Source organism: Colius striatus, chromosome 1 (assembly GCF_028858725.1).
Source record: "Colius striatus isolate bColStr4 chromosome 1, bColStr4.1.hap1, whole genome shotgun sequence".
NCBI classification, from domain to species: domain Eukaryota; kingdom Metazoa; phylum Chordata; class Aves; order Coliiformes; family Coliidae; genus Colius; species Colius striatus.
The window spans coordinates 183642583-183668447 of NC_084759.1; the positions used below are offsets into that span (position 1 = coordinate 183642583).

At 37.4% G+C, this 25865-nt stretch overlaps 1 protein-coding gene across 2 annotated transcripts in view; it reads right to left on the minus strand.

The window, feature by feature from the left end:
* Positions 1-25865, minus strand: part of CADPS2 (calcium dependent secretion activator 2) — a 303420-nt gene that overhangs the window by 134715 nt on the left and 142840 nt on the right. For both annotated transcript variants that reach the window (XM_062017907.1, XM_062017917.1), the window contains exons 7-8: positions 18933-19044; positions 9095-9234 (exon numbers count right to left, since the gene is read on the minus strand). In XM_062017907.1, coding sequence (XP_061873891.1) covers positions 9095-9234; positions 18933-19044 — 252 coding nt within the window. The remainder of the gene's footprint in view (positions 1-9094; positions 9235-18932; positions 19045-25865) is intronic.

Below are 25865 nucleotides of genomic sequence, written 5' to 3' on the forward strand. Positions count from 1 at the left end.
GATATTAACACAATTTTGCTTCAGCACTGCAGAACTAGCTAAAGCTACCACACTTGTCTTGGTCAGTCCTAAGATTTTAGATTGCCATGCTAGCTCTAGGTTAAATAAAGAAAATGAAGCTTTGCAGTTCACACTTCTTCTGTCTTAAAAACTGAACTGAGACTTTGATACTTCTGCTTACCTTCCTGTCAGAGACTACAATGAAATCTTTTGCCCAGTGCTTCAGAGGTCCTCTGTATATGGCAAGCAAATATCAGGTCACATTATCCATGCTTTGAGTCTGAGCATGAGCCAACTCTTAATTCAAAATTGTCGTGACCATGTTGGCAATCCCAATAGTTCTCACGTTGCGAGTTTTTGCTCAGGGTGGAGAGCTGGCAAAGTATATTCTCTCTCCCTCTCTGCTGCCAAGCCTTTGACATCTTCAAATGATCACATCTGAAATACTTTATTAGATTAACTCCCCTTTTCTTCAAAAAGTTTATTTACTAGAGAATTCTCTTTAGATGTATCTGCTTTTGTTCATCTTCCCTATTACTGACATCCCCATTAGTTTATGAGGAACTCTTTGGAAAAGATTTCATCTACATGGGTAGATGAGAATGAGGTTCTTAGGACAACTTAGGCACTAGTTTTGAGGCCAGCCACACAGATCAAACATTACCTCATTTACCAGTAACAGGAGAGACAAGAAAAGCTGTGTCCACAATAAAATCACAGTTAAAGGGAGTGACTTACAGCCAGCTGACTTCAATACACTCTTGATTCCTGTGGTGGGAACCTTTTGCAGCAGACTGCTGCACCCCACAGTGTTTCAACATGTTATAACAAGATCTCACAAGGTAACAACTGAGATGGCCTCGGGAAATAGCAGCACTTTTGGTTATGTGGTTAGTGAATCAGGACTCAGGTGGAGACCAAGGTTTTTCATCATGTAGACACCCTATACCCACACACAAAGAACAAGTGTCAGAGAATTATCTTCACTTTAATGGCACAAAGGTAAGTTTAATAACCTCCCATTTGTGTACGGACTACAGATCACCTCAAAATACTGGAAGGCCTGATGTTGCAAATGGCAGTGGGCAACCTCTGTCAGGTAGCTATAGAAAGACTTATCTCCTAACTGTATCTGAGGTTAATTAGGAGAAATTGGAATAGAAATGATAAAGAGTGCTGATATACTCCACCCATGTTTCTTAGAACTCTATTGTTTTTATGATAGGAAAAGAAAGAAAATGCTTTGAACAAAACTGGAGATGTTAAAAATAAAAATCAAGAGTGTCTGCTGCTAAACAATGAGCTATACCTGTAAGAGGACACCACAAACCGTAAGTTACCACCACTGCAAACAAAAAGATTCTCACAGGAATTAACTGAAGTGACTTTTAGTTCATATAAAATACTTATTTAATTTCATTCATCTTCATAGAGTAAACACTACTTTATTTTTAAAGACAAATATTTATAACTAGCGAGAAAACCAAGAAATATTGGTCGAAGTGAAAATATTTCTCCTAACTGCATGGTTACCTGTAGTAAAATTATCTGACTATCTATCAAAGTAGCTGAAGCTTCATTTAAAAGAAAAGGAGACTCAGCTTTTAAAAATTACTTTGGCACCTATGCATAGTTTATGTCTGACCTGAATTTGAGAAACCATGAATTACACAGAAGAAAATAGATGTCATAACTCCAGCTTGTCTCTTCTCTGGTAATAGACCTTTCCAAAGCTCTGCTGCTTGGTGACTAGGCATTTATTTTAATTTAGTAGGTATTTATAGATTCCGAATACAGTATATACAGAGAAAAGTTTACCTTACCAACTCCAGTGCATCTTTCTTTTCCCCATAGCCAATGTCAGCATTGATAAACCTGTCAAGGCATTCCTCCCTCAAGGTATTCCTCCCTGCCTAATGCTTTGAGAAAACTTGAGTACCCTTTGATATAGCCTAAATACCTAAATTTTTGGGCAGCTATAGTGACGCCATATGACAAATGTTCAGAAAAGGATTGCCAACTATCTGATGGCATGTCGAGTTTTCAAAATTCAAATAAACTCAGCAGCTTCTTCCACCTGTCTTTTCTTACACTTCCTAATCTTCTACCAAAGGGTAGTGAGAACCTTGTTCTTTGAAGCAGCAGCTGAAGTCAGTGCTCTGCTACCCTTCCTAACGCTGAAAGAAAGAGTGCAATAGCAACAAACAGGAAGCTAGATGGTGCTAATATACTGGCTTTACAGTTACAGCTAGCTGTGCTGCATGCAAACTTGGAAAGACAAATTAAATGTTACAAAGAGATACAGAGGAGTTTATGTATGCAGACAAAGAAATGCTATAATTAGAGAAGTATCTACTTAACATTTTGTTCAGGCACTTGCGTTGTGTTGGCAAGAAATGAAGAAGAGCAACAGAAGTCTCTCCGGTAGCCCTCTTTCCCTTTCATAAGAGAAAAATGTTACTGTCTTCACCAATGAGAAAAGTATTTTCAGCAACTGTTGAAAAGTAATGTAGAAAGTTATTGTTTTTATCTCATGGAAAATAATACTAATTGAAGAAGTCTACGCTACCTCTTACAATATCATAACAAGTATTAGTAAGGATTTTCTAAGATGCTGGATACCTACAGGTTTTAAACACTTTTCTTCACTTTGAAGCCATGGTATACATACTCTTTCTAAGAGCCACTAAACTTGACATTTTTAGCTTAGCCAAAATTTTGTTTCTATTTCACCAGCCTGAAAACGGTTTCAGATTCTTTATACACAACACGAAGAGCTAGCTGTGACAGGGAGCATGCAGTGTTGCTAAGAGAAGTGTGATTGCACTCCTGACATCCTCCCTTACCTGCAAAAGTAACTCAGACTTGAAATAGAGTCACTTCAATGTGGTCACCTTGCACATTTCTGAAATAATGACACTGGGAGCAGATCTCACCTTCAGATCAGCCTTTAGATTACATATCGTCAAGTTATAAAGCCAATTCTGTTTCTTCTCCTGCTCTTCTTTGCTAGGTCACTATAGACAAGCAACACATAAGAACTGGCTAATATGTTGTTCTGGCTAACTTCAGTGTCCCTGTGGCTCATCTTGGCTGACTTACGAGCTCGCTAGTGGCTATGACAATGATTTATCCAGGTGACAGTCACACATTACAGCTCTATGCGCTTTGAAGCCCGTAGACCCCAGGGCTATCCTATCCTCAGCTTGGTCGCTGAATTGCTTGTGACCTGGGGTGATCTCTGGTCATTCCTGTACTTCATTTCACTTATCTGTAAAAGAGAGATAATTATACTCACCCTCCTCTCCAATGAACTTTTTTATCAGTGGGTTACAAATGTCATAAAAATGAGAGGGGAAAATGACTTATTATCTAATTCTACATCTCGGAAGACTGCTAACCAGGGCATTCATCTCACAGATTTCCTTTAGCTCTAAAACTATGGCAGCAGGAGGAGAAATGTGACATTTCAGCCACATCCAGGAACCAGGAGCTATGTTTATTGCTTATAAATGTTCTCCTAAGAACATTTCAGTCACTTCCAAGTGCAGAAGATAAATTTTTTATAAAGGTTATGGTGATTTTTATAAAGGTTATTCATAGTAATCTTTATATTATGAAAATATAATAAAATAATAATATTATTATTAATAATAAAAATGGTGAGAGGAAAAATATATTACACTGATTCTTTATGATTTTGGAAAGTCAAAGTTTGAAAAACTCACCAAATAATTGCTTTACAGAAGGAGAAAAGGAGAAAATACTTGAGTGATTGTAGAACGCATGATGTAAACACGAACTAAGAAACTGAAGGCATAACATTTCTATCTGCAATGTGTCATAGCAGAAAGCAGAACAGAACATATAATAATGAATTTTGCTTTTCAAATCTTGGAAAAAGTTCTGGACCAGAGTTATGATGAAATGTTTTACCTCGAAAGTCAAACCCAAATAATACTATGTAATATTGTCCTGTCCAGGCTGTTCGGTTGGTAAGAATTTAATTTGATGTTACTAGTTCTTTTCCCTTTTTCTGATATGACCACTAAGCAACATGAATCCTTTTAAAGCAAGTTATTTTAAAAAATGTCAGTATCCCTTTTTTATTTCTAGACTGGAAGCAACTGGATACTACCCTTTGGCGACCACTAGGCTGTGCTAATAGACAACGGCACTGGCATAAAATCTACTACTAAAAATTCTTCATGCTTTAAATGCATGCAGATGTGCAAAGACACATTAGCACAAAATCACGAGTCAGAAAATGTGTTTACAGTAACTCACACATCTTGAGTGGATTAACCTGTCCTGCTTGGGTTTTTAACCCTAATTTAATTATGAGCTAAGGAGAGCCAAGTGAGCCTTCCTGAAGCAAACAGTACCTCTGTGCTATTCTAACTGAGCAGAAATAAACAGGCTTTTAGCATTTTATTTAGGAAGTTTTTAGGTAAAATGTTGCATCTTTCTTCCTATGGCTTGTTTTAGAGTCAAGATCACAACAGTAGGAATGAATAGAAATGTTAAAAAACCTTCTTTTGTTGGATGTTGGCATTACTATCTTAACAGAGAAGATTAAAAAACATCTTGTATGTACTCTGCATTTTAGACAAGAGAAAGGTTTCTACATTCTGTAAGAAGACAAGTACATTACAGATTATGAGAAAGGAATCTGAAATATCACGAACTACCAGTAATCAGAACTGTTCAACAAATCCCCATTAATAAGTGACATTTACCTTACCACTACTCAGAATTTCTAGCTGTGCATTCTTCCTCTTGTACTCTATTTACATGATTTAAATAAATAACAGGATGGTTACATATACTGGATGTTTCATACTTTGAAAGCCTTTCATGCAAGAATGATAAGAAAAATCACCTAAAAATACACTCTAAAAAAATCAATGCTCATATATGTCTTACAGTAAACAAAAACCTATTATGTATTTACAAATTATATTACCTCAAACTGATATATTTAATTCACTAACAGTATTCTGGACTGCACCAGCTTCAGATCATGTTTCTTCTTTGGGTTTCCACAGTCATAAGAAATAATTCTATTTTTTTTAAGCTATAAACTTGGGATTTTTTCATTGTAAATTGTAACCTTTCTAAAAGCAAGAAACAAAACTCCAGATGACTCAACACAACCATGAGTCTCAATTGCAGTTCATTCGTACCTCTGCAAAAAAGAGGTAGGTTTGCTAACCACATTACTTTTACAATAGCGTTTATGTTGGCAAAATCATACAGCTAACCTTGCTTGTGTTACTCCACTGCTGTGTCTCCTTCATGATTTTTTTTTAAAAATCACATCAGTTTGAGGTAGTATAATTTGTAAAACTGAATACTCTTGAAGCATAAATGCGAGACAGGTTTTGAAGTCTTTCAGCACACCTCTTGTGTCAATAAGTAAAGCCAGTCTTAACTAGGAGAAACTTCTGAAGGTGTAAAACTCCACAATTAGCCTGGGCTTGTGGGTTTTGCTGACCCCGCAGAAACTGAAATATTTGAGCACAGCTCTGAAAAAACGGTCTCTTATTACCATTATTATTTTTCTTTTATCATGGTAGAGCCTTAATCTAACAATCCCCTTCTTTCTGCAATTGACCGTGGGGTATAATTTTCATTCAACTTTGAATAAATTTTGAGATTCTCAGCTGAAAGTCATTATCTAGTGCCAACAGATTGCCTTTTCCTCACAAATATGAATCTTATATGTTAGCTTGTTAACTCAGACCAACACAGAAAAGATAACTTTTCTAGTTCAAAGATTGATCAAATATAAAGCACGAGACATTTATGAAAAACAAACAAGCATCAGAACTTAACTGGGATAATCACACTAACCACATTACAAGTCTGCTATAAAATTCAGCTTTCTAACATGATGAAATTCCATCAGCAAGGATGATCACACTCTTTTCCCCCTTTTATTTACCCCACTTTTGTGTAGTTCATGACACTCTGCTTAATTATATGACTGTATACTAAATAAACCAAATAAACGAAACTAAATTAAGCTGAACAAAGACCTCCCAGTCCTTTTCACTATTCAGGATAGCAGCAGCTGCTTTCTAGCCCTTCAAAATGATGTTTCCTCCTATGGCCTGTTTCATTGCATGCTATGCAAACACTGCTTTATGGAGAGACTCGAGTTACTTGCTTTTCTACCTCATGTAGATTCAGCAGGGGTACACAGAGCTCAGCACCACGGTAACATTGTCTGGCAGAGCACAAGCTGTTGGCTGTGTGTCAGAGAAACGACTATTATGCCTTCCTTCACTCATGAGGTGTGCAGGAACTTTTCCTACCGATTGCTTCCCAAAATTTATCTTCAAATGTCTATGATAAGGGGAGGTGGTATTATTCTCACAGTAAAATAGGAGAACTGCAGTGCTAAAAACTTCAGTCTTCAGATATTAAGACCTAATTTTTAGGACATTTGGACTCTTAACAGTGCAATGTATATTTACAAGCCAGTTTCCACTGATTTCAGTTAGGAGTTGTGAGTGCTGGGCACCATTACGAAATCAAATTCCAGCAAGCACAGGAAGAAAGTAACACGCCAATTACTACAGGTGGAAACGTTTCAACCCTTTACAGGCAAGTCCTTCTGTGTAGTAAAAATGGGGATAAAAGCAAGTTCTTTCAGGTATCTCTTCACTGCAAAATGTTCCTTTGCTTTCCCTTAATACTGTCCATCATCTGCTACGTGCTTCCAGCCACTTAACAAATGAAGACTTCTCTGATAACACAATTATCAGTTCAGAACCAGAATAGCTTTTATCTATGTGTTGAAGCAGGTGGAATTCCTCTTGAAAAAATAGCAAATGACCACTTAATAATTACAGTCACTCAGGAACTCAAAAGAAAGCTGCAAAGAGTGTCTGAATGATGGTTTTTCATAACATTAAAAATTTCTGACTGTATACATTATTAAGTTTTCTAGTAGGTGTTGATTTCCCCTAAAAACAAACCTCCTCTTCCCTCCCTCTCACTGCAACTCCAGTGCCATCATACTGTATTTAATCAACCTTTTCAATAGGTTTTGGAAGAATTATTAACCTTGTATTTCATTTCATACATATTTAAGTGTAGGATTCCATACAGCCCTCCCTTGGTACCCTAACTTTCTAGACAAATGTGTAGGTAATAATCACTACAGCTAATGGCTGTAAGAGAAATGATGACTGACTTTGAGCATTTTTGCTCAAAGCAGCAATATTTGCCTGCAGGATAGTGACAACAGTGACCCTGAAGTAAAATTAAGAAGTAAACAACTGTGCCAGGAGACTATGTGAGGAAGTAACCAGCAGCGGCAGATGAAGGGATATTGATTAAGTTATTGCAAGTAGTATTTGACAGATCAATACATTTAATGCTAAGACAAGAAGACTAGTAATATAAGCCAGTATGGAAAAGTAAACCAGGGGATTTGTAAGATCCTTTAAAGATCTCAGAAAAATAGCTCCCAGTAAAGAAAGCCTCTGGTGAAACCCAGGAGCGCAATGGGAGGAAGCATTGCAACCTTCTCCTTGTTGCTGGACCCAAGTCAAAATAAGTTCCATGTTACACCCCATTAATATCAGTAATTTGATAAAATATAGAGACTTCTAGTCACCTGTTGGGATAAGTGTACAGGAGCACAATATCCTTAACACAGCTGTAGTGTGGAGTACGCAACCAAACCAGCTCACATGCAAGTGAGATGCATCTGTTGTGCACTACTCATTACTCATGTTGTTCTAGCCATCAAGTCCCCATGGCTGCCTTCTGACAAACAGCTGAAGAATGTGGGCAGCACTGTGCCACCCCTACAGCAGCACTAGACTAGGATGTGCTGCAATTACTAAACCATTTCAGAGATGTTTGGTGAGTGAAAATTAATGTGGCAGGGACTGACAGGAGATTACTATCCTTTAGTACAGAAAGGCACTTTTCTCTCCTGCCTAGGTCCTCTCCACTCCAACTTACTCATGTCAGCCCAGTCTTTCTGCTCTCTTCTGACACATTATCCCATTTCCCTTACTCATGTATTTGCAGCCCTATTTCTCTCATCTCCACTCCACTCTCCAAGCACAGGAGCTTCAGTTCCCCTGTTGGCTCCACAGCTGGTTTCTCTCTCCTCAAAGCTCCAGGTCAGCAGCCACAGGTCTCCAGCCAGCAAGTCTCATTGTTACAGTCCTGATCATTTGTGTCTAGTTTCCCAAAAACAAAATGATGTCTGAGATTGACACTTTGGAAGCTTTGCCAAAACTTAAATAGACTCTGGGGCTTTTTTTTTTTTTAAAGTACTAAATACGGGAAAGTTTGGCAATAGCTTCCTGTACACAATGAGGAGATTAACAACAGGAGATTAAAAAGAAATCTAAACAGCATGGCCACTATATTAACATTTTGAATAGTCACGTTTGTTTGAAATGTACTTCTATTTAAAACAGAAAAAGTTAAAGGATGGAAAACAACCCAGTAATAGCTTTACAACAGCAGGTACAGCTTTGCTTACTGTCAGCAACACTATCTGCTTTTGCAGCTGGGATGAGGAATAGTGGTTGCACTTGGCTAGGGAAGCTGTCTTTATGAATAATGAACTTTATATAGTTTCAGTGTCAGACAGAAAGAAAACATTTGTAAACTAGTATTCATACATGAATTCCTTTCGAGAGAAATGCCATACAGTGGATAGAGAAAGAAAACTTGAGACTATGTTGCAAGTACCATCACATTCAGGTATATAATGCATTCTGTTTTAATGGAAAAATTTACTTCTCCTAAATGTCAACTTTTTTTTCCAGAGAATCATAAATTGCAACATTCAAAATCAACTTCTAAATGACACTGTACTCTTCCGTCTGCATTTCACAGTTAGTTCATCATCTGTCCTTATGCACCATTGCACATCTGAAATGAATCTCACTCCTGACTAACTTTATGTATAAAATGAGGTTATAACACAATACCATACTATAGGAACTGTTGTACACATTTCTAATGTTTTAAAAACTTTATATTGTTAGCTACATATGCTTAAACACAGGCACAATGAGGCAGAATAATAAACACAGCCCAGAAAATGGACACTCACCCACAGTGCTTCATGTGAGGTGGTTTATCCATTCTCACTGCCAGTTTAATCTTCAGATCACTGTCCTGGCTGTTTTTTGGGACTATCATTTTATGCAGATCAGGTGACTTTGGGCTATTGGATGTTGGGTACAACACTACCTGCAAGATACAAAATAAAAACTCCAATGAGTTGACACAAAAAAGACCTGCTAGCCTTTAATGCAAAACCAGAAGAAGTGAAGAGTCACGTGCATCTTCTCCAATCTGAAACATGAGTCAAAAAGGTTTCATAAATCTAATAAACCAGTTGATTCAATCTTATGTCAACAGAAGAATTTACAAGATGTACTCAGTCATTTTCATTTTCAAATAAAAAATTTCATATTACGAGTTAGTAAAATTTGCTCCTCTAGTAGTTAACTCTGAATTAACCGTTGACACTGGAAAATGGCCATGTGCAATTAAACAAGAATCTAAACTTTTACATTACCCACTGCTCCGCTGGCAGCATCCTATTGAAACAATCTGCTGTAGTATTATGCAACAGATCGTCCCTCCAGTAGTGACACTGCTCGTGTGAAGAAAAGCAATATACGCTCTCTCTTACCACAGCCATTTTTTAATCATTAGCATTAACAAAAGTCAATTACGGTAAAAATTGCAGAAACTAGAGATTCATTCCAAAGCATCTCTGCTGCAAATGAAGTGCAATAAATGCAAGATACTACATCTAGTTCACATGTGATATGACACAAACCTTTTGTTTCAGCCACAGAGGCAGATATATTAAAAATACACTGAATGTTAAATATTTTATTTTAAAAGCATTTCTGTCTATTTCTTGATAGTTTTACCAGTTAACCAATAATTTTAGATTATTATTAGTTACAAGCTGTTAAATATTTATTTACCATCCAGAAAGTGTATCTATCCATTTACGTTCAATACAATTGAATATTACTACTTTGTGAAATCCTTACCCACATTTAGCAGTTAAATGCTGCTGAAACATAATTTATTTTCATTCTTATTATAAGCACTACTTTTAAATCAATTTACACTCTTTAAATATTCTAAACACGCTGTCTGTGCATTCAATGACTTCTGAATTACCACTGTCACGAAGCACTATTTCATAAGTAACAACACTCTAAAAAGCAGCATCCTTCACATCCTTCATTTCTTGAAAACTAATCATAACATTAACCATCAAGTTAATTTCTTATACGTAGTCCTTGTGCCTTGTGTCACATATATAAAATATGATATAGTCTCCTCTGTGTTATTAGGAAAGTTAAATCAAGTATTTGAGTAAGAATCTCCAAGCAAGCATAAATCTAACAGATATTATTAAGCCAAAAATATTACAAGAGTGTCATTCAGATCTAATCATCTGAAAGATGACGTAAGCTGAAGGCCTTCAGCCTCTCATCTCAACATTTTGCAGAAACATGTTCCTGCATCCCATTACTATCAGGAGCTCCAGTGAAGCAGAGAAATATGATGTATCACCCTCACTCAAGTGTGTAACCTTTATAAAGGTTCTCCCATCAGAGGGAGAAATAACCTGTCAGGAAGCTACTTTTTTTTTTTTGTTTTTTATTATTTTAAAAGGCAGAGCAAACGCTACAACAGAGCTTATTCCTCCTTTCCCAAGAAACAAACTGATTTTCATTTTGAGTAAAAGCCATCCCTTCAAAAACATTTTAAAGCATTATGAGTACGGCAACCTTTGAGTTCTGAAGCAGTAAATAGAAGATGATTTTTAGTCTGTTTATCTTCTTAAATGCAAGATTATATAAACAGAATTATTACTCATTCCTTGCATGCGTTTAATCACTTGACATTCACAGAGGACAGTAGGTGATGTTACAGATTTTTCTTTTTCTACAGGCTGCAGCTCTTGTCCTGTAACAGCTTATTACAGCTCATGCATCTCAAGCAACATCTTTCTCCTGTCAACTTCTTCAGTTTTTAGAACAATGATGAAAATATAAACAGACAAGTGTGTAATTAATTCATAACTTCAGTACTGATGATTCCTTTTCTGAATTTTTAAAGAAATATTTTTGAGCTTTGTTTTCAAAGTTCTCACAAAGAGAGATAAGTATCTGGCAGAATATTTAAGTATGCACTGTGTTGTGTTTGTATTACACTTTGTCAATGCCTTCCAGCTTTAAACAATGGGAGCTAAAAGACCTTTGTCATCAAACTTTCTATCATTATACATACAGACACCTATACACATGAACACAAAACATTTGACAGGCATTAATTAGCTTCACAATAACCTTCAACCTTATTTTGCCCATAAGGGTGCTGCTAACTGCTGTATATCATATCATCAGGTCACACAAACTGTAAGCTCCCATGAAATTGCTGAAACCAAAACACTGGGCAAACGTGCCTTGATAGGAAAAGTAAACAGTTTCTGAAATTTATATTAAAAATATTCTCTCCACTACGGCACATTACAATGCAACATCACTGTCCACAGAGAAACTTTCTAGGCTATTCTGTCTTAGGTTTCCTTTCAGGAGCTGCATAAGGGATTTAAATCTTCCAGCTCTTGCTCTACAGTCTACTTTAAAAAACAAAATTGGATCAACTCACATGTCTTCTCTGGGAGATATAAACCTCACCTGCAAGATATTCCTTCACTATGTCTAAAACTTCTAAAATTTTCATAAAATGTCTACTACATCATACATTTTTGAATTATTTTAAACTTTTATTTTAATTTGTCTCGCTTTATTGTTCTTATACTTGTGACTATCACCATGCTAAATTACTCAGCAGCAGCACAGAAAAGTATGAATTGTTAGTCTAGGATTGTGTTTATAATATGTAAAGTAAGAGGTAATTTTAAATAAAAAGTATAATGAACTATTAATGACCAGAATTCTACACATCAAACATAGCTGCTGTGCATTGCATTGCTTTAAGGCAAATTAATAGCATCAGAAAAACATAGGTTGAGATAATTCAGTAAACTATCACCTCATGACCATTAAAGATACTCAACCACGTGGTCTGATTACATCTAGTATGACATCTCCTCTGACCACACTGTCACTGAAAAAGTGGAAAGTTCGCTTTATGCCTCTCCTTATTCAGATGTAAAATAAACCACAGAAAGACTAAACATTATAGAGCAAAATATTCATGGATTTCTGCAAAGTGATGTTATCAAAATGCTATTTCTTGTGAATAACTGAAAATGCTAATCTCCTGGGCTCAAAAATCACAGAATCATAGAATGGTAGGGTTGGAAGGGACCTTTAGCGATCATCTAGTCCAACCTCCCTGCAGAAGCAGGTCCACCTAGACCAGGTCATACAAGAACATGATAGGTTGAAAGATATGAAGCTAATATCATTTGATGTCTTGACTAACTAACCATCACCTATGATGATATCGTTGTGTATGTTGCAGCTGGACCACAACAGAAGTAGTTATTTGAAGAACATCTGAGCAAAACAGTCAATCCAGCCACACAACTATTAACTTTCCTTTATCTTTGGCACATTGATCATATCTTCTTTTAAAAGTATGAAAGAAAAGTTGAGTTGTCTAATATACTCTGAAATGTTTATGAAATGTTTAGAAAAAGCTCTCAAGCTCATCAGCCCTGGCCACAGTTGTCCTGTCCTATTTCCACTCAAACCCATTATAAAGAGTTCAGCCTGCGCACTGGAGTTACTCTTTTGACCCAAGTACTTGAGATAGATTTTACAAGTTGGGGTGAAGTAAGACATGTTTTGACATCTCAGACCTTGAGCACTAGATCTTGGTCATCATGGTAGTTCTGCACGGAGTTTGCTGAGTTCTGGCTCACTGTCACAAGCAAAAAAAGATGAAAGTGAAGAAATTCTGCTCCTTAATGTCCTAGTCAGGAGGTAGATGACACTTAACATGTCATTACAGAAAACTCTTACCTCACCTTCAATACAGCTCATATATATTATCTTGAAGAAAAGATACAGATAACAATCTCTTCTTCCTAACACAGCGTGGGTCATCTTCAAAAAGCAGACCAAACCCTTAGCCTGTCTCCATCCCCTGAGAGGTGACCAAAGGCTGGGGCTGCCCTAGTATCTCCCATCCATCCTCTCCTGCTCCCTGACATCCCAGGGAGCGCTTTTGCTTCTGTAATGCAGCTTCCTGTCCTTTCTTCATACTGCTTGGTCCTCAACAGGAAAGCCACAAGATTTTATGAGACAAAAGAATTTCCAACACCTGATGTGCTCTTCCAGAGCACAAATGGTGCTACAAATGATTGCTTTTTGCCATTCACCAAACTCACATTTACTTTTTATCTTATTTCGTAATTGGGATGAAAAATTTTAGCTTTAGCACTTAAAAGTCTGGCTAAGCTACAAGCAATTGAGAATGGAATCTTATGTCACATGGCCTTAACCATAAGCAGCATTGCGAACTCTGTTCCGAATAAACAATAAATTTGTGGTCATGCAAGAAACCCCACAGTGAAATGGAGAAACCAAGTTCTCCAACTCCCATGCTCTACCAGAGATACTTCTAACTCAATTTGTGATTGTTTAAAACTATGAAAAACAGAGAGTGCCTGACACATAAAATCATATGCTCCCTCCGTGGCATTTCTTGAAGCTTTCATCATGCAACAGCACTACTTCATTCTATGGAAGGATTTTTCTTTCGTATTTTAAAATGTAGTGATTTGAAAAGATGCCAGTGCAAGCAGAGAGGACAAGCAAATTTTATACTATGAAATACGCATCCATTATTATCTAGCATATACAAATTTATGCTGCTGGTCATTGTCTGAGCAAAGATGATAGGAAAATTTCCTAGTTAAATACATTGTTTTTCTGATTTGAAAACAGCCTTATGGACCAAAAAATTGTTGGTTTGGGTTAGGAAATAGCTGGCTAGTAATACTGTAGAGACCCTTTAATGTTAGGTTGCTTGTTTAACTGGCCTCAGTCTTACTTAGGCGACGCTGACCTGTTTTTAGTAGAAATGTCTACTGCCTCCTCTCAAGTCACCTTCTTTCCCAACTAGAACATTTGGAGCTGTTCCGAGTTATGTCAGTCCCTTGCCCAAAGACAGGTTAATGTCAGAAAGGCAGAAGCTGCTGTCATTATGACACAAGTGAATTTCCCTTGAAGCCCCAGGAGCAGCCTGCCAAGCACAGCCTCACACTCAGTCCTCTGAGCATTAACTCATGATGTGCTGCTGCCAGGATGATGAAACAAAGGCAGCTCAAGGGAAGAGACGAGGTTGGAGGTAGAAGTGGGAAAAGGAGATGGATCTCTTGAAAATAACTCCCTTAGAAAGTTCTCATCTAGTGAAGCCCTAAAGGAAAGGTTAATAAGAGCCTGATCACCAAGGAAGCTAAGAGTGTTTTACACAAGCTCCATCATCCCACCTATTGAGCGACCTCTTGCTTTTCTGCTGTGATTATATTACAGCTGAAACACTGAGACAAGGCTTTGGGTAATAGCTGGTTAAAGAGAGAAAAAAATCAATCAGGAAAACTGAAGGGGTGAAAGAGCTATCAAGAATCAGGTTGTTGACAAAGAACCAGGAAGACTTTGCAATTTACACAATCAATAGACCTCTTCTGATGCTGCCAGCTGAACACTTACCTTAATAGATCTTAGCAACTGATAAAAGTAGTCTTTAAGTCCTTCCCAAACAGCCTGTCCCCCAAATCTAAGAGAAAGCATGACTGAATTAAAAAAATCTCAAGAATTTCTGATGAAAGGCATTCTCAGAGAAGCTACTGAGAAAACCCTTTAGGGTGGAAACAATAACACTGAGCCAGACATAACAGGGTGCTGACAGGCAGACTGCTCAGGGAGCAAGAGAAAAAACAAGAGTGGAAGCGATCTCTTATTATTTTCCAAACTTAAAAAAAACCCAAAACCCAGAAAATCTTGGACCTGTGAAACCTCTGTATTTTTAAAATGTGGTGGAGAAACACATTCCTGGGGATGTCAGGCTTTAAATTAACATATTCACAGTATGAAATTGTCTCTGCTCAGTGGCTTTGCAAACACAGCAGAGAAGACAAACAACATGTCCTGTGCAGTCGGCATTCAGGCACCAGGCAATCATGTGAATATGGGCAGCTAGCTGCTATGGCTGGTTTATGGTATCTTTAAATCAAACCCGGAGTAACAGCACCAAAGGAAAAAACCCTTTAACTGCACAGCTAACTATTGCTGTCTGCAGCTGGCTGTGACAAGCAGGTTGTGAGACAATAGTTCCCTTTTAATTGAATAGTCAGAATGACAAGGCTGAAATATTCTTATATTCAAAAAGTATCAGCAATCAAACACCACCTGCTGTTCTCACACTGTATTCACATGTGTGCTAAGCAAGTACAATGGCTGTCACTTTGAATTACTAGGTTTGAACATCTTCTTACACAAAGTACTGAACAAGCAAAAGCCGTGCCAGGTTTCTGAGTTTCAGAACCCACTAGGTTGGTTTTTCAGAAGTATTTACTCCAAACTCTGAAAACTTGTTTATGCTTCCTCAGTTGTTGTATGTACAAATGTAAATATCAATTCTGCCTTCCATATGCACATGCAAAAATTTCTGAAGTGGCCAGGTCAGTGTCAATCACATAAAAACTGTGACACACATTTCAAAGATATTCAAATAAAGTAAGTTCTTGACATCTCCTCATTAGAAGAAATTTGTTTTCAAAGATTTGTTTTTTGTTTGAAAACACTTAAAGCGATCAGCAGGAAGCCAGAAGAATATCCTTCATCAACCAAAATCTTGTCTCAGCATTCACAAATAGATTTGGAAGAATAGAGCAATGTCAGACAAGCAACATAGTAAGTACTACTTTCTGTTGATTGAGTACATCTTAAATTCCTCAAAGGGAGAAGATGTTAAGTACATTCAACAACTCTGCTCAAATGGTTGATTTCTGCAGCAGAGGCTAAGCAGCCTCCAGCCCTTACATGGAGTACACAAAACTCTAAGTAGGGTCTGCCATGAGTCTGCATTCCTTCTGCTTCACCAACACCTAGGTACTTCTAGAAATAGCACTGTCTCCTCCTTAAATTGAGGAGCTGTAGGATTGTCATACTGAGATCAAGGCTTACCTCTTAAGTTTATAAGTTTGAGAGACTGTTATGCACTGATAGGGTCAATGGAACTGCCTTCTCTGCAGCTCTGGGGAAACCTTTGCTGGCTCCACATTTCCCACTTTAGATCAGTTTTCCTAAAAAGCTGATCTCTTGGAAGCAGAAGAAACCCTTTGTATGTGACGGAAGAGCAAAACCCAAATAATGTTGCTTGTTGCTACCTTCTATTTCCAATTACAGAACAAAACCTTCACAATAACTGCAGGGTAGGGGAAATGCAAACTTCAATAAAGTAGAAAAGTGGTATCAGGTCAAGACACGTGCTTTGAAGAATTAAACTTGTCCAGTGGTATCTCGCATGTTTTCAAAGGCTAACAATTTAAATCTCTCAAAGCTGAAAATGAACAACACTGAGAACAAAACAAGTCTTTGAAAACTAAAAGGACATACTTTACCTTTAAATTAGTTTGTAAAAATTGTGTCAAATATTCTCCTAGTCTCCCCTAAAGATAGCAACCACCAATGCTAAATAATCTGGTTAAACCAGAGAGGTAAACTGGCAGATTCATCCTTTTCCTGAGTTAGGTATCTATCACCACCAGCTATTAACAGCCCCTGGTATTGCCAGACCTGGGAGGCACAGGACAGAGAAGATCCCCAAACAGGCCAACACGCTCTTTTCTTTTGCTAAGGAGAATGTTCTGTACATATGATCACTATGGCAGGTTTATCTTTCACTAACTTATCTTTCACAGAAGGCCTTTTTTTTTGGCAAGGACAAGGACTGGATATTTTAGTAAATAAGAAATGGATTACAAAATGTAAAATCAGTATCCAGATATCTTAGGTACTTCTGCTTACTACAGTTAATCTCAGTACAAGTGCTAACACAAGGGGAAAAAAGGTGATGGCCTTTGTCCTTTGTGACAAAGGGGAAACAATCTAGCAATTAAGTGTTGATTTAATAGCCCAGTTCTGGTACAAACTGCCAAATCACAGAGGATCTAATGACAGTATGCAGACTCTGAGGGAGAGAGTCTTACTCAGGAGAGTAAGAAGCAGCAACAGAAGATTGCTCTTCCATTTCTCATCTTTTGTGCATCTTGCTTTGTGTCTGGGAAAGTTTGGTCAGACTCTATTCAGCAACAGGCTAGAGTTCAGACCTAGACTCTCTCAGCTACCTGTTTTTATTTTCTGTCTCTCCCCTCACCACTCCCAATCAAGAAAAGAAACTTATTTGACCAGCTGACAAACACAGATGTGTCAGAAGGCAGCCAGGAATGGGAAGGGAGAGGAGGCGAGAAAACAAAATGAGCCATCTGGGGCCATAGGACAAAGTTGAAAGCTATATTCAATATTTTACATTTTAAATGTTTCCATTCTTTAAACCATTTTGAAAGCTTTTTAACCTCCTGTCCTGGAAAGTTGGACAAGCTGCAGTGTAAGAAAGCAGAACAAGCTTACACTTGAACTTTGGCTATTTAAGGTTGTGGAGCAAGAGGAACCTGTTAACACTTGTAATTCTTAGCCCCTTTATTCTGTTGGTATTCCATTTTCTTCTCTAACTCCCTGGCAATGACTATGCTGGCTACCATTCATAATGGCCACATAGTCTCTTCTTCACTGCCCTGCACCTTTGCATTGACTTTCCTTTTGCTTCTCTGAAAGGACTGTGCAAGCAAGGACACAGAAGAAACTTGTCTGTGTTTGCAGTTTCCAAAAGTCCACCCTTTCAGGGTCTCTTTTTCTTGTTTGGGATCCAGATACTGGTGACTCTGGTCTTCTCAGCTGCACCCCTTGGCTCCTCTGCATCTGTCACCAGGCCTGTATGCCTCCTGTCAGTGTGTTACTGCTACTGGAAAACTTCCCCACGCAGATCCCACTTCAGTCATCCTTGATAAAGTGAATTTGGAGGCTAACTAGAGTGACATGAGAAGATAACACAAGAAGTAATACTGGGGATACAGTCTTGACCTCAACAAGCCAGCCAATGTACAGGAGAATCTGTCTTTGTGCAGTTGCCTGCACTTGGAGGACATCAAGTTGTGAAGAGTCCCTGTTTGAATGAGAAACAGTAGTGACTTTGAATGCAGATCCAAGCACTAAAATGTGAGCTCTCCTCCAGGCATTACACGTCAGCGGGAAGAATTTCAACAGGAGATGGGGGCAAGATTTGCTGACCTTCTCAGCCTCATTCACACTACCCTCCTCTTTCTGTGATAGATCACACTCTCTAGCCCCTGATTTTGGCCTAAGAAAGATAAATGATCCTGTCAAGATAGGGAAAATGTGAAAAGGGAGGGGAAGCTTATACAATACAAGAATAAGAACTCTTAATTTTAGCCTGAAATATTATCTCGATCACTTCTTCCCTGCCCTCCCAGCTCCTCCACCACTTATGTCCTTCCTTCCCTCTCCCCAATTGTTTGTTGCATTTATTACATGTCAAATCTTTTCTTTCTCTCCCCTTCACTCCTAATCTGTAGAGCTAAAAGCATTGGTAGATCACCTAGAAATTTATAAAAGTTTTAAATAAGACAAAGAGAGGCATCATGGATCACCAATGCAAGTTTCTAAAAGGTAATCCAAGACAACATATCATGTTTTAAACACTAAGAAATGTCATCCTTAAAAGTGCCGTTTGGTAAAGCTGCAGCAGAGCAGGTGCTGTGCTGAATACCTTATATCATTTTACAGCATGTTTTATTAATACTTTCATTTCTACGCATCGTTTATCACATATTTCTTGTGTCTGCGCATAATACTCACTCTTCCCAGTTCTTTATCTTCAAGTGCCAGCACTCCTGTGCTTTCTGTAAAGAGTTTCACTTTGACAACAGGCCGAGGGTGGGTAGTGGTGAAATCCCCTTGAGTTCCCCATCTGCAATAAATAATAGAACATAATTTAACTGGACAAGCCTCATCTTTTGTACAGATTATTTATTAAAGTGATTCTAAAACTTGATTTCCAAAGTATTTTGGGAGGAGAGGGTGGGAGAGAAAGGGGAGGTACATTTTTGAGCACCCAAGATCAAATATCTACATGGGAAAACTGGCTTTTCTCTGTGATAAGACAGGTCATGAGTTTTCTGTATGACTTTTGATGTAAAAAAAATCAAACACAGATTTGTTAATGGCAACACCCAAAGACCTGAAATCACATCCTCATAGGGAAAATCAGAACCAAGCAAGAAAGCAAAAAAAGAGATTTTTTTTCTTCCTATTAAATATAGTAAGTTCACTCTCTTACACATAGAAGTCAAATTAATTCATCAGAGTCACATCTCAATTCAAAATGTATAGATTTAACTTTAGGTGACCAAACTATGCAGAAAGTATGAGATTTGATCTGAAAAAATATTATGTTTTATGAGATGTTACAACTTTGTATAAGCACATAGGAAAAATGTAGACAGGAATGCAAAAAATGGAAAAAAATTGTTATTCACCACAGTGAGTGGAGCTCTGCAAGATAATTACTGCCACGAGGCTCCACACTTTTACAGCTAAATTAGGCAGATAAGCTTCCAGTTGTTAATCTCTTATCACAGTTAAGACACTTGGTTTGTCAGCCTTTTCTCCCCATTCTGTGTGCCAGCGGTACAAAAACCCAGAAAGTGACATGAATTATATTGCAACTTCATCCAACAAGCTATTCTGTTTTCCTAAACAATTGCATGAGACTCATTGCATTGGCAATACTGATTCTGATTACGTTACCAGACACAAACAACATGCAAAAAGTAAGTGCAGCTCCAGTTTATCTTCATTCTTTTAACTGCATGAAATATTACAATTAGCAGAAACTTAAAGAAATGAAGATAAGAGGTGACCATAACAGTATGTTTTATAAAAGGATGTGTTACACAAGCTAAAATCTTAGGGCCTCATTTACAAAAAGCGGTGTTATTAATTGATATTCAAGAATAATTTACACGGTCTCTCTATTGTTGGAAAATGAACATACAGTAGCAGGGATCTATCAGAAAAAGAAATCCTTTGACTAACATGAGTTACACACTTCAAGGTAAAGTCTACAATGTGACAACCAACTGAAACTAAAATTTTAAGAAAGCAAAAGTTGTGTATAAACCAGTCCAGTCCTACAGCTGGCTGAACACATCACAGTATGAAAGTGAAGTTCATTGAAAATTAACTGAATCTTACATTACACCCTGTCTTCTTTGCTTTGTCTGTATTAGACAGATGCTCACTCTCTTGCTCTGAGGTCAACATAGCCTTAGCCTCAGCCAATGCAGTAAATGAAACAGCGACTCTGACAAGGAATTACCTCCCTGAGTGGCAAAAAATCTGTTTTGTGATCTGATGATAGATGAAAACTAAAAGAACATACTTTACCTTTAAATTAGTTTGTAAAAATTATGTCAAATATTCTCCTAGTCTCCCCTAAAGGTAGCAACCTTTGTCCTTTGTGACAAGGGGGAAACAATCTAGCAATAAGTGTTGATTTAACAGCCCAATTCTGGTACAAACTGCCAAATATCAGAGGATCTAATAGATGCTGCAGTTGCAAGACAAGACAATGCCTAGCACTGCTGCTCTTCCCAGAGGTGGTACCTGTGGTAGGCTTTGTCTCAATACAGAAATGAGATTTCCAAGGAGAATGCATCTTCACAAAAAATTCAATAGTTGTACCTTACCTTCAGTTTCCCTCCCCAGATCCCACTATTCAGGAAGAATGCTGCCTTGCAATTGTAAACACAAGCAAAATAAGCATTTTGTGAGCTGCATTCTCTCTCTCTTGGATGCCACCATGTATTTGTCCTTAAGTTTCCAGAAGCCTTGATGTGTGCATGTTGCAACGGACAGGACCACCCAAATAATCAAGAGAAACTCCTATTAAAATAACAAAACAAAAGCCTCTCCACAAAGATCTAGTATCAGCACTAATGCATAGGCAGAAGAAATCAGAAGTCACATTGACCAAAGAGAAGAGAAGCAACTCAGACTGATTAACAAAGAGATCGTCACTAATGGCAGCTCAGCTTCTGCAAGCAGAATAGAAACTATGTGCTATGGCATCTACTGGGTTTGAGTGCCCCAGCACCTGGCTCCAGGACCTCCCCAGAAACTGGTGGAGCTTCCTCTGGAGACACATACCTAGGCTCCATTTCTGCAGGACACAGCAGGGAGGAATGAGGCACATGTAAGCCTTGACCAGGAAGCCAGGCAGAATTTGCTTCTTCTCTAATTTAGATGCACAATGAGACTGAGGTGGATAAGACTAACACTCCACCTGCTGTTGACACTAACTTAATACTGGAAATGCTCTCTAAAATTGGATCTGATTGCTATCCTCGATTCTTATCTTTTTCCCATTCCCTTGTTCCATCTGCAGCAGTACATGAAAATTGTGGGCTGGAAAGCAACAATTTGAATCTATTCCTAAAGATTAATGTTCATGGTGGAAACAATCCATGTACTGGTTTTCATGCTACTGGCTAATGAGGGCTTCAGCTAACTCTCATAGACTCATAAGACCATATCTTTGGAAGTGAATTATCTGGTAGAGCAGGTGGTCACAGATTTTACTGCCTTGACTTTAATACCATTCCTCGTGAAAGTACATGTGAGGAAACATGTTCTGTTAGAAAAGGCAAATCCTCAGTCACATGGATGGATAGAACACAAGCTCTATTTCTTTGGAGCTTCATGTTGTTGCCTTCTTACCTTTTGAAACCAGAAGCTGGGAGAAAGCAGTCAAAACAGAAGAGGAGTCATGTTCATTTTAGCTTGCTTCTTCCATGAATGAACATGGGTATGAGAGACACAATAATTCAGATAGAAATTGAGTTTATCTATATGTTGTAAATTTAAAAGCACACTATGATTATGCATGCTAATAATGCATCAAGCAGTACCTGAAGCAGGAGTCAGAAATCACAGTGTGACTAAAATGTACAACATTGAACTCCCAGCTGTAGGTTAACCACATGAACATTGCTGCTACTAACAACTCACAATTTGCATTTTTTTCTGTTTTGTCAGTACAGATTGAGGTGTACTAATACAAACGGCCTTACTGTCTGTATTTGGCACTGTCAGCACATGCTAATCAATTTTTGTCTTATTAAAAATATAACTGTGAGCTGTAAAGACTGTGACATGAATACAAGAAGATACTGGGCACTCCACACTTATTAAGGATGATTCAAAACAAGGGATAGATAAAGCATGCAGGTGTACATAAGTTAGCCTACTTTGAAATACACTTTACCGTTCTGAAATTAAACGATGTTGGTTGGTGATGAACAGTTTTCTTCCCCTCCCCGCCCCGTTCCCCCCACCTATGTCTTTTATGACATCTGGTCAGATCACATTCAATAAATTAACTGATTTTAAAAGTCTTCCTGTTCATGAATAATACTTAATTTTAATGCCATTGAAATGCACATCACACTTTCAGCTTCTGTGTCTGAAAGGACAAAAAGAGTTACCGTTTTTTTTCAGTGTATAGATTGCCTATAATGTAATTGCAAACAATAACTTTGGAGAAGCTACTGTCCCATCATCATTTGTGACTAAGAACTGTGCGGGGAAAATGCACCAATCCTATATATAATGCCAGGATCATAAATGTAGCCTTCCTAGCCAAAAATATGAATTTACTGAATCACTTATATCCGCTGTAAAATTCTGACAACCTTCTCCAAACTTTTGGCCATTTATTCTATTAACTATTTGCCCATTCAGGGAGCTGTGAAGTTTAGTGACGAAAGACAGGTTAGGTGGATAGCTAATAATTCATGGAATCAATACCCAAACAGTAATTATCATGATGCAAATCTGCAATTTCTTCTTTCAATTGACAGATTTTATGTGCTAATACAATTATATCCATTATATATAATTATTATGTAATTATACATAATTTGGGTTCTCCAAAATTTAACATTTTTATTCCAAAACATATTGGTCTTCTATCAAATGCACTTATTAGTACCTCTTTAAATGCTAATATTTCCTGTTCTCACATCTGCTTAATCTCATTGGAGCAGCTGTAGTGGAACATTTCCTTTAAATTTAAAAGCTAAGCTGCTAGGTATAGGTTGAACACATCTGCATTTTTATTTTAATATATTTTCCTGGAGAAAATACAGTTCTTCTCAGAAATGTTTTTCTGATCCACAGATTGAAAGTCAACCCCCGTACAAGAGAGTCTTCATATTATTTGTAAGACTGAATAACTTATTTTTGTTTAATTGAATAACTTTTTTACTTTTTAAATAAGTCAATGTGGGTTCCAGAATCTGAGCACTGAATAGAGAAAAGTTACTTTTCTTTATATTTTGACTTTCAACAGAAGTTACAGTGAAATGTTACCACAAGAAAATAAAACCCACAGCTGAATTCTACTTTTCTGCAAAAACAGGAAGAAATTGTATGCACTATTTTGATCTCACATGAGTAAAAGTATGTCGCAGATAACTTTCAAGCTTGTTCTGCTATGGAGATACTTAATTATGGAGGAAGAATGAGGAGGAAGAACAAGCAAATGAATTAATCTAATTCCTGAAACTGCTATTTACAAAAAGTGTATCTTTAATAATTCTTACAATAATAAAAATATGTAATGCTTTATAATTGTAATAGTTTTTTTTTTACTACCAAATTCATGTAAGCAAAGGAAACATCAAATCAGCCACTTATGCACATCTGGAGGAGTCAATGATTTATTAATGTCTGTCCAAATAGTTTTGCTAATATGAACAATTTTGGTGCTGAATGTATCTAGATGGTAAGTGAAAAATTGTTGTCAAAACAAATCTTGATCTCATATAGTATTCATATTAATTAAAAAAAATCCCATTTTTGTCTGCTTTGTCTGGTTTTTTTTTGAATATTCCTAGAAATGCAGCCAAAAGTAACAGTAACATCAGTGCTAAACGCTGAGGTGTCACTCACTGCACTGTCAGCTGCAGCCTGTGTAGCGTGCTTCAGGCCTCTAAAAACACCAACTTCAAGCCTAAAGAACCCCCAGTCCTGTCTCTTCAGGGTCTCATTTTGCCACATCACTTTCCTTTGCATACACTATTTTTCTGCTTTCACCTACTCCTCCTCTTTACTACAGAAACTGCAATGACTTCCTGTTTGATCATCTTCAACCATGAGTCCCAGACTTTTCACCATATTTAGACTGCTGTCAGACACACGTGGGCTGATATCATAATCAGTGACAGAGTCTTTTGCCAAAGTTTATTTCCCTTCACTGCAAAAGTACCCACTACTAGCCAGGAGGTGAATGTTTATTTCAGGTAAAGATTTATCACCTTGTCACAGAACTCCCTCTGTGCAAATTTATTTTTCTACTTCATTTTACAACACATTTTGTATACTGGAAACAGCAACAAATTTCTCCCTTGGGTTTTCCACTCTAATCATGGTCTCTGTTAGTCAAAACCTCTCTTTATGAAATCTCCGGTCTTACAACGGAGTGAAAGGTATAAAATTTATTATTCTAAACACATATGGAAATTTTATTTTAGCCTATTTATTGGAACATATTTTTTTTTTAACAAAATATGAGGTCTACAGAATTTTTGCACCATCAGGAATTTATTTTCCTCAGCAATTAGGAAATGTTGTCCTTGGTGCCACCTTTTTGCATCTTTCCAGGTTTCATTCTTGTTTTTAGTCTATTGTATATATCTACTTCAACAGGTTTCTTAATTCTTCCTCAAATTACTTTAAGAGGTCTTCTGAAAAAGTTTTTTCAATTTGCTATCCATACAGCAATGTGCTACAGAGCTGAAATGAGCAGTAAAATCCATCAAAACCAGTTTGTTAGGCTGCTGACTGCTCCATAGGACTACGAAATTTACCAGGACTTCAATCTTTGCACATCTTGCAGGTGGGCTGGAAATACAGTGTTCAGGTCGCCTTCACATCTCCATGTCCCAACTACTTCAAGAATCTATACCAACTTTGTTCTTTCTCCGCTGTTTAAAAATATACTTTAACTGTAGAAAAATAGGTATCTAAAATCTTCAGGTTAGAAATCATACAGTGCAAGTTGTGAGATGAAAGGCCATATAAAAGACAGATGAGACTCTCTGACACCTCTGACTACACTGATACTTTAATCTAGTTCAAAACACTTTAAATCCAGGGCTGACAAATACTCTGTTGTTAGTGATGTATTCTGTAAATGTGGAATTTATAAAGTGTTGCATATTACTAACTACAACTACATACACATAGAGAAAAATCGTGAGAGAGCAAGCAAGTCATTGCATCACCAGTGCGAGTCACCTCACAGAGATCTGACAATAGACCTTTAATTTGATGAGGAGGATCCATTCAGCCAAACAAAATATAGTTAAATCTATGCTTTAATCATTCTGGCTTTTTACTCAGGCTCCCAAAGAGAGCTCTAGCTGGTATTAATTGCTGCTAGTTCCTCTCTGTTAATAATTGGACAAAAATTGTAAGCACTTTCTTTTCTCTTAAGAGCACACAAACCCCTGTCTGTTTGGCAATGACTGACACCGGGATGCTACATAGAAATCATGGCCTTAACTCTAACAGTTGTCTCGTACAACTCAAAGGCATGTTTCAGTTCTGTCTTTTGCGTGCCTTAAATAAGAACAGGAACATTCTGGCTTCTCCCTTCAATGGACGTTCTTGAAAAGGATGTTGAAAAGTTACTGTGCAACCAACAGAGATCTGTTGTGCAGCATC